Source organism: Symphalangus syndactylus, chromosome 15, assembly GCF_028878055.3.
Source record: "Symphalangus syndactylus isolate Jambi chromosome 15, NHGRI_mSymSyn1-v2.1_pri, whole genome shotgun sequence".
In the NCBI taxonomy this organism is placed as follows: domain Eukaryota; kingdom Metazoa; phylum Chordata; class Mammalia; order Primates; family Hylobatidae; genus Symphalangus; species Symphalangus syndactylus.
In genome coordinates, this window is record NC_072437.2 from 97,451,344 (window position 1) to 97,464,082 (window position 12,739).

Genomic DNA, 12,739 nt, shown 5'->3' on the forward strand with positions numbered 1-12,739 from the left:
CTGTTTTCTGTTGCCTATAACAGAATACCTGGAACTGGATAATTTATAGAGAAAGCAATTTATTTCTTACAGTTATAGAGACTAAGTCCACGGTCAAGGGGTCTCATCTGGTGAGGGCCTTCTTGCTGATGGGGACTCTCTGCAGAGTCCTGAGATGGCTCAGGGCTTCACATGGCAGGAGAGTTGAACATGCTAGCTTCTCTTCCTCCTCTTATAAAGCTACTGGCCCCACTCCTATGATATGTGTCAATCCATTAATCCATGAATAGATTATTCCATTCATGAGGGCAGTCTCATGACTCAGTCACCAGTTAAAGGCCCCACTTCTCAATACTGCCACATTGGGGATTAAATTTCAGCATGAGTTTTGGTGGGGCAAACATTCAAACCAAAGCAGTGATTGTTCTAAAACAGAACTTCTTAGACAATGTAATTATGTAGAATCAAAAAAAGATTCCCAAGGAAAAACAACTAATATGTTTTTTCACCTTCAAACTATCTTTTTCTTCCTGAAGTTTGTTTGAAAATAAATAGTAGTAACCCACCTTCTACATATAAATCGTTCAGTAGTTCAACTCAACCAGGTGCAGTTGTTCACACCTGTAATCCCAACATTTTGGGAGGCCAAGTAAGGAGAATCACCTGAGCCCAGGAGGTGAAGACAGCAGTGAGCCATGATCATGCCACTGCATTCCAGCCTGGGCAACACTGAGACCTTTTCTCAAAAATAAAAAAGAGAAGAAAAGAAAAAGTTCAACTCACCAGGAGTTTTCTACTTATGACTTCTTTTCCACTATAATCTAAGAAAATACATATGGTGAAAAGATAACATCTTTAAATAGGGTTACATAGCAAGAAAAAAATGGATTTAATCTCTCTATTCTATATGGTTATACTGCCAATTGCCACATAATCTATTCTGTGTTCCTCTTCCCGCATCCCACACATGCTATCAATTACCAAATCCTGCTGATTTTATCTCCTTAGTGTTCCTCAGATCTCTCCCTTCCTTCTGTCTCTACTGTTTCTGCCCTAATTCAAGCCCTCATTAGTTTCCATTTGCATTCTTGTAATAGCTTCCACTCTTAGCCTCATACAATCCATTCTCCACACAGCAGCCAGAGTGATTCTTCAAAAAGTGAATGCCATTGCCTCCCTCCCCAGGGCAAATCCTGTAGTGCTTCTCTGAAACTTTAGGGTGGAGTCCATAGGCTGGTCATCTTCTGAACCACCTACTGGCCTAGCCTCATCTCCTTCTGTTCCTCTACTTATTTTATTCAGTCTACTACACAAAGATTCTTCCCTTTTACAATAGGCATCTTGCTGTTTCATTCTTGCAATCTTTCAAAATGCTGTCCTCTCTATCTGGAACACTCCATACTACCCCTTCCGTGACCTGGCTAATGTCACCTGGTGCTTCAAGACCCATTTTACTTGTTTCCTCTTCAGAAAAGACTTCTCTACCCCCCATCTAATGTAGGTATCCTTCACCAGGATTCTTGTAGCATGCTGTGGATGTTCCCACAACACTCATCAGAACTAGACTGGACAGGTTGTCTCCATGACTAAACTGTAAGCCCTCCTTAAGGACTGGGACCAGCCTTGCTATCTTTGTATCATTGGTACTTTGCACGTTGTTCCTGATAGTTGTTTGGCACTTAATAAATTTAGAAGAATCGAATGAAAATATTAATTTGGTGAGCTGTTGAGAAATTTAGTACATGTATCCTTTTCTTTTTCACTTGTTGGTTTGCGTTAAAGTCCGTTTGCATCAGGTAGACTTTTGTGTTTTTTTATCCTGGTGTCTCAGTATTTAATTTTAAACCAAAATAAAGTCATTGTGCTTTATCTACTGATAAATAACAAAAGAAGGAATCAAAAAATGGCCAAATGGGGGTAGGAATGTCACTAATAAGTGACCGAGGTCAGCATGCCAGCTAGAATTTTAAGAGGTAACAATCTAGCCAGGCTGTCTTATAAACCATGCTTTTTTTGTTTTGTTCTGTTGTGTTTTTAGGAACTATCCCTTCGACATAGTGACATTGTTAAACCTTGTTCTATTCAAGGCCTCTGACACCAACAGAGAGATTTATGAAATCTCCATGCAGCTCATGCAGGCACGTATCATTTACTGGCATAGAAAATATCCATCCTTGAGTACAGAAAATAGAAATGGTAGTTGATTACCTAATTGCTGTTTATTGTTAGGCCTTTGTTTATTTCTGTATATCGTTTGTGGCTATGAAAAGTGAGAAAGCCTGGCCAGGCGCGGTGGCTCACGCTTGTAATCCCAGCACTTTGGGAGGCCGAGGTGGGCGGATCACGAGGTCAGGAGATCGAGGCCATCCTGGCTAACATGGTGAAACCCCGTCTCTACTAAAAGAAAATACAAAAAATTAGCTGGGCGTGGTGGCGGGCGCCTGTAGTCCCAGCTACTCGGGTGGCTGAGGCAGGAGAATGGTGTGAACCCAGGAGGCGGAGCTTGCAGTGAGCTGAGATTGCGCCACTGCACTCCAGCCTGGGTGACAGAGCTAGACTCCGTCTCAAAAAAATAAATAAATAAATAAAAATGAGAAAGCAATTACATAATCTTTTGTAAACATACTAATTAAACTGATATTTTACCTTTAATACTATTTTTAAATGGGCATTAATTAATTTTGTTACTTCTAACCTTTGTTAAATACAAATGCTCATGAGATATCCAGCTAATGTTTTTCATACTACTTTTTACTTTCCTACCTCTTTATAGATCCTTGAAGCAAAGCTTTTTGTATACTCAAAGAAAGTCGCTGAGCAAAGACCGGGAAGTATTCTCTATGGAACACACGGCCCGCTGCCACCCCTCTACAGCGTGTCACTCGCCCTCTTGTCATGTGAGCTGGCCAGGATGTACCCTGAGCTCACACTCCCTCTCTTCTCAGGTACCAGGCAATAGTCAATAATGACATATGTGATCATTTCTAATAATGACATATGTGATCATTTCTTTGCTCTAAGTAATTTTTCTTTTAAATTCTAGTTTAATTTTAGAGTTATGACCGGGCACGATGCCACTCATTCCTATAATCCCAGCACTTTGGGAGGCTGAGGCAGGCAGATCACTTGAATCAGGAGTTCGAGACCAGCCTGGCCAACATGGTGAAACCCTGTCACTACTAAAAATACAAAAATTATCCAGGTGTGGTGGTGCGTGGCTGTAATCCCAGCTACTTGGGAGTCTGAGGCAGGAGAATCACTTGAACCCAGGAGGCAGAGGTTGCAGTGAGCCGAGATTGTGCCACTGTACCCCAACCTGGGCAATAGAATGAGACTCTGTCTCAAAAAAAAAAAAAAATCTTAGAGTGATAATTAGTGATGCTAAGTTTGTAGGTCAGAATTACTGTGGGCTAGATCCAGTTACATATGAAAGTAAATTCTATAATTGTTAAATGAAAAAAAGTTCTTTATCTAAGGCAGTGTAGGCATAAACATACATATGACAAATGCAAGGTGCTTAGATTAATAATACTAACTTTTGCATACATTATATGTATAAATTTCCCAAAGAAACTAATATCCCACAAAAGCTGAATATGAACAGTATAATTTATAATACATATAATTGCTGCAAGTTGTTTGGTGGTTGTTGCACTAGTGGTGGTGTTATGTGGCTTGTATTTTGCTTACATATATAAGTTGTTGAAAGTTTGAATTTTTGCATATTCTTTACAATCTTCATAAATAGTTTTTGTGAATTTGGCTTTGCATAGTGGATGGATTGCCACATGGAGGATAAACTGTAGTTAGGTAATGCAGAATTGCTAAAGAATTGCATTTGTCAGGCCGGCGTGGTGGCTCACACCTGTAATCCCAACACTTTGGGAGAGCGAGGAGGGCTAATCACCTGAGGTCAGGAGTTTGAGACCAGCCTGGCTAACATGGTGAAACCCCATCTCTACAAAAAAGACAAAAATTAGCCGGGCATGGTGGCCCACGCCTCTAGTCCCAGCTACTCAGGAGGCTGAGGTAGGAGAATCACTTGAACCCAGGAGGCAGCTATTGCAGTGAGCCGAGATCATGCCATTCCATTCCAGCCTAGGCAACAGAGTGAGACTCCGTCTCAAAAAAAAAAAAAAAAAAAAATGCATTTGTCACTTAACTTCTTGCCTAAGCTTATGTAGCACTTTGCCAAGAGACAGACTTTGGCCTCTTGAATTCATCCTGTTTTTCCATCTCTATCACCACCTCACCACTGCTTTGTCCAGATCTTCCTCAGTCCTTCCCTGCCTCTGCATTACCTAACTACAGTTTACCCTCCATGTGGCAGTCCATCCATTATGCAAAGCCAAATATGTACAGCACTTCTTAACTCAAACTTCTCTGCCCAATTGTCCTAAAAATAGCTGATAACAGTCTACATTTAGTGAGTGGATAGTAGGTACCAGGCTCCATGCTAGGCACTTTATGTGCACTGCATTCATCACTTAATATGTATAAACCCTGGTATAGTATAGTGGTTAGAACAGAGGCTTTGGAGTCAGGCAACCTTTCACTAGTTGTTTGTCACAGAACCTCTAAATTACATTCCTTATCTGTAATAGTAATGACTACCCCATAGGATGTGAAGATTAAAGTGATCTAATGAAAACCAAGCAGCTGGCCCAGTCCTGGTGTGGAATTATCACAACTACCACCACCACCATCATCACTGGTTTACAGATGAGACTAAGGTTTAGAGATGTTAAATAATTTGCTCAAGACCATATAGCTAGGAAGCAACCAAGTCAGAATTAAATCTAGATCTGTCTTCCTCCAAAGCCATTGCTATACAATTAGAACTCAGCCAAGGGGCGGGGAAAAAAAAGCTCCTTTTCTAAACTTGCTTTCTACCTTTTCATTCAAGAATCCTCTACTCCAATCCTACTGAATCTTTGACCAATATTCCAGGTCCTCTTGTAAATCTTTGCTTCTGTACATGCTGTTGAATGGCCCTCACCCCTTCTTCCTAACTTCAACTTTCCATAAGATCTAACTTAACATCCACCTCTACTGTGCAGACCTCTCCATCTACCTGAGGCAGAGTTAGTCACTTCTTTGTGTAATACCAGAAACAGTGGAGAGACCCAATAAAAGCCTTTTTAGTAAATTAATTCTCTTCTTGCAAAACTAAAATTTATTTTTATGCATTTCACCCAAGATTTGAGTGCTGCCTACATGCTAGGCACTGTGCTTGGGTTTCAGAAATACAGAGGGAAATAAAAGTCTCTCCCATCAAAGGTTCATAGTCTAGCAGAAGAGATAGATATGCAATCAAGCCAAGCACAGTGGCTTATGCCTGTATCCCGGCACCTTGGGAGGCTGAGGCAGGTGGACCACTTGAGGCCAGGAGTTCGAGACCAGCCTGGCCAACATGGCGAAACCCTGTCTCTACTAAAAATACAAAAATTAGCCGGGCATGGTGGCACATGCCTGTAGTCCCAGCTACTCAGGAGGCTGAGGCACGAAAATTGCTTGAACCCAAGAGAAGGAGGTTGCAGTAAGCCGAGATTGTGCTACTGCACTCCAGCCTAGGCGACAGAGCGAGACTCTGTCTCAAAAAAAAAAAAAAAAAAAAAAAATGTGCAATCAAACGATTTTGATACAGTATAGCAAATGCAATTTTTTAAAAAAGAAAAATGCTCAATGTATTAGACAGTAGCTGAAGGACTAATCAATTATTGGGCCAGGAATATCAGAAAAGACTTCCCAGAGAGAAGTTGATGTCTAAGCTGTAGTTTGAAAGGAGTAGAAATTTGCATAGCAGACAAGTAGTTGATAGACATTACAGACCAAGAGCCCATTGCATATGCACCGGCTTAGAGTTATAAACTAGCATGATGTAATTGGGGGATTATATAGAGGTCAGTTTAGGTAACATAACGTGCAGGAACAGGAAAAGCTAGAGATGGTCGTGGGCAGATGCAGAGGCCAAAATCATATCTTGGAAGGCCTTGCGTACACTAAAAGGTTTGTAGGCCAGCAATCTTCCATATGTGCTTTTTGAATCCCCCTTCAGAGCTCTGTAAACAGAGAGAGCATCCAAGCAAGCTGCTGGGGTTTTGAAAGCCACTGATGAGTTGCAAACGAGAAGAGGGAGTATCAAGATTAGAATGCATTTGTAAAAGCCTGGTTGCAGTATGGAGGGTGGATTCGTGAACATCCAGTCTGGAGAGAGGAGGATAGTTAAGAAATGATGGCAATAGTCCAAGGAGGAAATAATAAATGATAAGGGCCTGAACAAAGACAGCCCAATGAGACTGGAGAGGAGAAACCAGAGCGAAAAGCTGCCAAGCAAAGGCACAGAAGAGAATGCCTACTGTGATATCAGGGAGGTCAGTGGTGATAACCCTCCCAGAAACCCAATACAGGGACAGGAGAAGGTTTGGGGCAAGGCAGAGATCAGGAGCCCAGCCCAGGATGTTGAGTGTATGCCTCTGCTGGACTTCCTCCTGTATGAATGAGCCTGGACTGAGGGAGGTCAGCGCTAGCAACTCACAGAAGGATGGAAGGGATTAGAGCCACGGGCACGGATGAGATCAGGAAGGAGAGCACAGAGTGGAAGAAAGGGCCTGGACCCGACACCCCCACTTTTGCAGACTGGTCCGAGGAAGAGCAGAAGGGTGAGAAGGAATGCAGGGAGAACACTCAGGAGAAGGGTTTCATGGAAACGTAGAGGAAAAAGAGATTTAGAAGGAAAGAGTGAGCAGTGCACAGCCTCCGATGCAGTAGAGAGATCCCAGAAGAGAAGACCTGAACATGGCTCTCTGAGTTTGGAGATTCATTGGTAACTGTCAGTAGTTTCTGCAGGGAGGTAGTGGCAGAAGCCAGATCACAGTGGCCTGGCTGAGAAAGAATGTAGAAAGAGAGGCTGGCCCTCCAGTGGGGTGCAGAGTCAGAGGAGGAGTTTTAAGGATGAGCGATATTGGAGCACGTTTATTAGCTGAGAGGGAGATGCTAGTAAAGTGGGAGTGGTTCACAATTCAGGAGAGAGGAGAGAAAGAGTCCAGCAAGTTTAACCAGGTCAGAGGCTCCTATGAGTTGCAAGCAGGTTCAACCTACATTTTCTTGAAGAATTACCTTTTGGCTGTTTTGGCTTAGGGGAAATTACTTTTTAAAAATAACACAGAAAAATTAGGAGGTTATAATAGATTCCAAACACTTGTTTTTAATATAAACCCTGTGGTGAAATTTTTATTGCCTGTAATTTCAAATGACCTAATTATTGTAAACGGCCAGACAAATTGTTCAGGTCCACTGAACAAGAGCATCCCACTGATGTGATCTCACATTTTATTTAAAGTATTTCTGGAGCGGTGAATAGAGGGCTATTTGCATGTCTATGGCATTTTTCTTTTCTTGTTCCCTTTTAAAAAGGGAACTACCCTTGACTGTCCAGGAGCTACCTGGGTGCTTGGGATACCTCAGACAGACATCCCTACCCTCTTGGTGCTGATGTCTGTCAGACAAAGTGCAATTAACATAATAAACAAGCAAATTATGTAATGCATAAGTCTTTGCTCCAAAAAATCTATAGATTTTTATACCATTGTCAAAAGATAGGTCTTTTGAATAACTGCTCTCTCTGTTATTCATTTTTGGGATTTTTTTCCCCCTCTTAAAGTCCAGATCCTTCTAGTGGAGTTTAAATAGTTCTCCCACCATAAAACTATTCTGAGTCTTTGCACCGAGAAGTCATTTTCTGCCACCGAACCCCCAAAGCACTCTGTTTGTGCCTTTCTGATTCCATTTGTCACTGTTTCCCTTGCCCCAGCGTGATTTGTCAACATAATTTGTCGGAGTCTCTTTCTGAGGGACAGGAACTGCATCATTTGCCAGTCTTTGCTGTCTTTGTCATGTCTAGCACAGTGGCTTGCACCTAGAAAATGCCCCGTACCTTGGGACAAATGAATGTTCTGATTTTATAAGGATTTGAGTATGTGACATAACAGTCACATACATCAGTCACATCCATAAATGTAGAAATCAAGTAAATTTTAAAATTTTGACCTATATAAAACATAATAGCTTAGCACTGTCTGATTATTGTGATATAACATTATGGTCTCCAAAATAAAAAAATATAATTTTAATTTTAGGAAAAGGGCCAAATCGATTAAAGCTGCTGTTTCAGAAGATCCAGTGAATTATCTTGGTATAATTCCTGTCATCTGTGTTGTTCTATTATTTAGCAGCCATGAGCCCTCTAAGCGAGATTGCATTGCCCCACTGGATCATAACACCTGTATGAGACCAAGCTTTCTAATTTCCCTGAGGATAAAATACCTTCTTCTCTAGATATGAGAGATAGGAGATTACATCGGAGCCTACTGCATATACATAATGCTGTGCTTCTCTATCTTAGAAAGTTTATTTGGATTACAAAATTAAATGCTGCTGGCAGTGAAACAATGCCAAAATGCCCTGAGAGAAGGTAATGGTGAAATGGCTGGACCAGACCTAGGGCTTCACTGTTTGGACTCACGTGTCTCACAAGGGATACGCAGCCCTTGGCAGGCACCTTCCACATGCTTAGCAGTTTTCAAGACGACTCTGCAAAGTGGGTTTATTCTTCCTAGAGAGCCACATGTCACTTTTTAACAGCCAATGTTTCATGGAAGACACTTTGTAAGACACTGGGTCAGTGGAAAGATAATCACTGGTGTTAGACTGATCCTAACCACAATTTATAAGAGCCTGATGGATGATAGGCACTGTGCTGAGCACATTGCATTCATTATGATTATATCTTTTAGTCATTACAGTAGCCTGATGTGGGGCCCTATCAGTCCCATTTTACCGACAAGGGAACTGAGGAGCAGAGATGTTAAGTAACTAGCCCAGAGTCACATGCCACTAGTATGTGGTGGATCTGGAATCTGAACACGTGCCCTTCTGACTCCGAGTCCCTTATTTTGTCCACCCTCTGATATACATCTTCCGCTAGCAGTAGATTTGAACTCACTCCACTTTTACCAAGCCTGTGCTTGCCCCACAGTGCTGTACACTTTCCTGCACAGGGCACCAGATGTGGAGCAACAAGCTTGCAGACAAGCCGTGGTTTTATGATTCTGTGGCCTTGCGGAGCTCCTGTGTACGAAAATGTTTTGTAAATGTAGGACACTGTTCAGTCTGCAAGTTGGCATTTGAATTTTAATTTATTTTGGTGGAATAAGGTATGGATGACTCTCTGTCACTGCAATTCTCTTTAGAGGTAAGCCAGCGATTCCCCACAACACACCCCAACGGGCGCCAGATCATGCTTACCTACCTGCTGCCCTGGCTGCACAACATCGAGCTGGTGGACAGCAGGCTCCTCCTCCCGGGGTCGAGCCCCAGCAGCCCAGAGGACGAAGTCAAGGACCGGGAAGGTGACGCGACTGCTTCTCACGGGCTGAGAGGAAATGGCTGGGGCTCTCCAGAAGCCACATCACTGGTCCTGAACAACCTCATGTACATGACGGCCAAGGTAAACTCAGAGGAAGTGTGCTTCAAATAGCATGGCTCCATCATCAGAAAAAAACCCTGGGTTAGTCAAACCCCAGGGAAAATGGGATTCCTTTAAAATCACATGAATGGGGATAAATAGTGGTGATGGTTGCACAGAAATATGAATGGACTTAATGCCACAGACTGTACACTTACAAATGGTGGTGATGGTAAACTTTATGTTATGCGTATTTTACAGCAATTTTAAGAATGATAATAAAAATAAAAATAAGCCTAACATTTAAAAAACTCACATGAATAGGTATTGTGCATGACTGATTTGTGCATTATTAATTACTATCTACTAAAAGATGGCATCTTTCTGATAAATGTCATGTTTCCGCCTTCTTATGATTTTGAGATGGTCATGACCCTCAAAACTACTTTCAGTCAAACCTTTTGCGTCCTTACAGTTTTCACACATCTCTTGGGCCGGTTTTTATTTTGTTGTAGTATGGAGATGAAGTTCCTGGGCCAGAAATGGAAAATGCTTGGAATGCTTTAGCCAACAATGAGAAATGGAGCAACAACCTGAGGATCACCTTGCAGTTCCTGATTAGCCTCTGTGGGGTCAGCAGTGACACAGTTCTCCTACCCTATGTAAGTATCTCTCAGCCCTTCAAGCGTGATTATTCCTGCAGGGACTCCCATGTGCAATTTGCAAGTCAGAATGTGCTCTTTGCTCCAGCTAAAATAGAAATGTCCACTTAGTCACATGAATCTCCTGTGAGCTCATCCAGATATTACATAAAAGTTCCCTTCTGCCCCCTAGACACAGGCTATGTGTGCTAGTGATGCCTCTGTCATCTCCTTGCTCTGAGCCCTGGGACACAGAAACCTATTGATATAGCAGGTGGATATTTTTCTAGCAGTTACCGAAAGCTGCCTTCTATAAACATTGGACCTACCATGTAAGAGACACTAAGTAAAGTGTTGTATTATTACTAATAAGAATGTTTCATGTTTACATCTTGATGCTCTTGAAACAATAAGAAAGCAGAGTATCCTGGTTTTTCTCTTCAAATTCAAGTGGTAGAAGAGAGAGGTAAGCACGGAGAAATCCTTCTGAAATGTCTGATATTTACAGTTGGTATTTAAAAGTGATAGGATCAACAGAATGACAGCGTTTTTAAAACCCAAACTCAATTGGCATTTCTGTGCTGGTTGTTTTTGTGACAGGTTTTTGCCTTCCTGCTGCCTTGAGTCCACATAAGCCTCACTGCAGCTTGCAGGGCTCAGGTTGGACTATGAGGCCTGCAATAATGTGGAGCTTTAATCCAGAGTTATTTTTAAAATTTTAAACCATAAAAACAGCTAAAATTCATTTGTTTCTTGGGGAGAAGAGAATAGCAGGGGACTGGATTCCTTTTTAAACAAAAATAGCTAGCAGTTTTTTCCCAGGGTTTGTATAAATAAAATTCTTTCTGAAGACGAGACCTTTGATGGCAAGTTTTCAGTTTAGATAGAATTCACGTACCTCAAAAGTAACTTTTAAAAACTTAGCCATTAGAAAAGGTAAGGGCTTTAAGAACACACTGTTGTCAGACGTGCCGATGAAGAGAGGTGAATTTTAATCCAAGTCCTTGGTTCATCCTAGGATAGCACAAAGATTAGCTATCACGGTGACAGCTCCTGCATGATGACATCCCTTGTTTTCATGAAACATCCCTTGTTTTCTTTTTTCCTTCTCAGATTAAAAAAGTGGCAATATACTTGTGCCGTAACAACACCATTCAAACCATGGAAGAGCTTCTCTTTGAGCTGCAGCAGACAGAGCCTGTGAACCCCATCGTCCAGCATTGCGACAACCCGCCCTTCTACCGCTTCACGGCCAGCAGCAAGGCCTCCGCAGCAGCCTCAGGTAAGAAGAGCAACTGGGCAGACACCTGGTCACAGATCCCTGGGGTTTCCTTCATGTCGATTCCTGAAAGGATATGAGAATGTGTATGTTACTTTTTTCTTATTCCTGTGTGTGCATTCAATTAAGAGATGGCTTAAGAATAACTGAGACATAGGCTGGGCGTGGTGACTCACGCCTGTAATCCCAGCACTTTGGGAGACTGAGGCTGAAGTCAGGAGTTCAAGACCAGCCTGGCCAACATGACAAAACCCCGTCTCTACTAAAAATACAAAAACTTAGCCGGACTTGGTGGCACGCGCCAGTACTCCCAGCTCCTCGGGAGGCTGCAGGAGGAGAATCGCTTGAACCCACAAGGCGGAGGTGGTAGTGAGCCAAGATTGCACCACTACCCTCCAGCTTGGGTGACAGAGCAAGACTGTGTCTCAAAAAAAAAGAGAATAACTGAGTCTCTTAGGGATCATAGGGTTAATGAAATGATCTTGTAAAGATGACTGAGAATCTGTGGCTCAAGCATCCTCCGTCACAGAACTTTGTATTTCAGCCAACCCCAGCCAGGACACTGCAGTCACTCAGGAATCTCATTTCTGGATCCTCCTTGTATCTGGACCCTCCCTTGGCTAATATTCCTTCAGCGTTGATTAAAATACCCCCCAAAAGTATTATCACTTTTGGTTAATCGGTGTCTCAGCAACTTTTCATGAAATATATGCCATCCTCCTCAAATTCCTTGAAGCCTGCCTCCCTTCTGCTGACCCCATGCAGTAACTGCCTTCCAATTCCTCTCCTCCCCGAGTCTCCTGTGCCCTCTGTTTGCCCTACACCCTGCCACCAGAGCAGTGTTCTTACAGGGAAGCAGTAGCACAGCAATCAGAAGTGCTAGGTACTTGGCCTTACTTCGCTAGCATTAGTTTAGTAACTCCTGGACCCAGAAATACTAAAGAAGCCAACAGCAGGGCCAGCCACTATAAATAAGCTCATTACCTAAGTGGCCAGGAAGAAGAGGTTTCAAGAATGTAGGCTTGCTTTACGAGAGTTAAGGAATTTGGTTTGACCATAACAGATGTCTACGATTCTCTCATTTCAGTGGTGTGGGCTTGGAAGATTGTTTAGAATGTCTGAGATTGTGCAGAAGATGTAAAAAATCTTCCAAACATAAGATTTTACAGGAAATCTTTCCCTGGAATTACTTGAGACTTGAGCTTGACCCCTCAGCTTGCATCTTTTTATAAGTGTTTTTCTTCCAATCCCATCTACAGGAACCACCTCTAGCAGCAATACAGTGGTTGCTGGCCAGGACAATTTCCCAGATGCTGAGGAGAACAAGATATTGAAAGAATCTGATGAAAGGTTGGTACACAAATTTGACTTAAT

The 12,739-nt window shown here is 42.3% G+C and overlaps 1 protein-coding gene across 4 annotated transcripts in view; it reads left to right on the plus strand.

Moving 5' to 3' along the window:
- Window positions 1-12,739, plus strand: part of FRY (FRY microtubule binding protein) — a 453,339-nt gene that overhangs the window by 357,941 nt on the left and 82,659 nt on the right. For all 4 annotated transcript variants that reach the window (XM_063619275.1, XM_055244887.2, XM_055244886.2 and 1 more), the window contains 6 exons: window positions 2,018-2,117; window positions 2,753-2,924; window positions 9,231-9,487; window positions 9,961-10,107; window positions 11,200-11,368; window positions 12,625-12,715. In XM_063619275.1, the coding sequence (XP_063475345.1) occupies window positions 2,018-2,117; window positions 2,753-2,924; window positions 9,231-9,487; window positions 9,961-10,107; window positions 11,200-11,368; window positions 12,625-12,715 (936 nt within the window). The remainder of the gene's footprint in view (window positions 1-2,017; window positions 2,118-2,752; window positions 2,925-9,230; window positions 9,488-9,960; window positions 10,108-11,199; window positions 11,369-12,624; window positions 12,716-12,739) is intronic.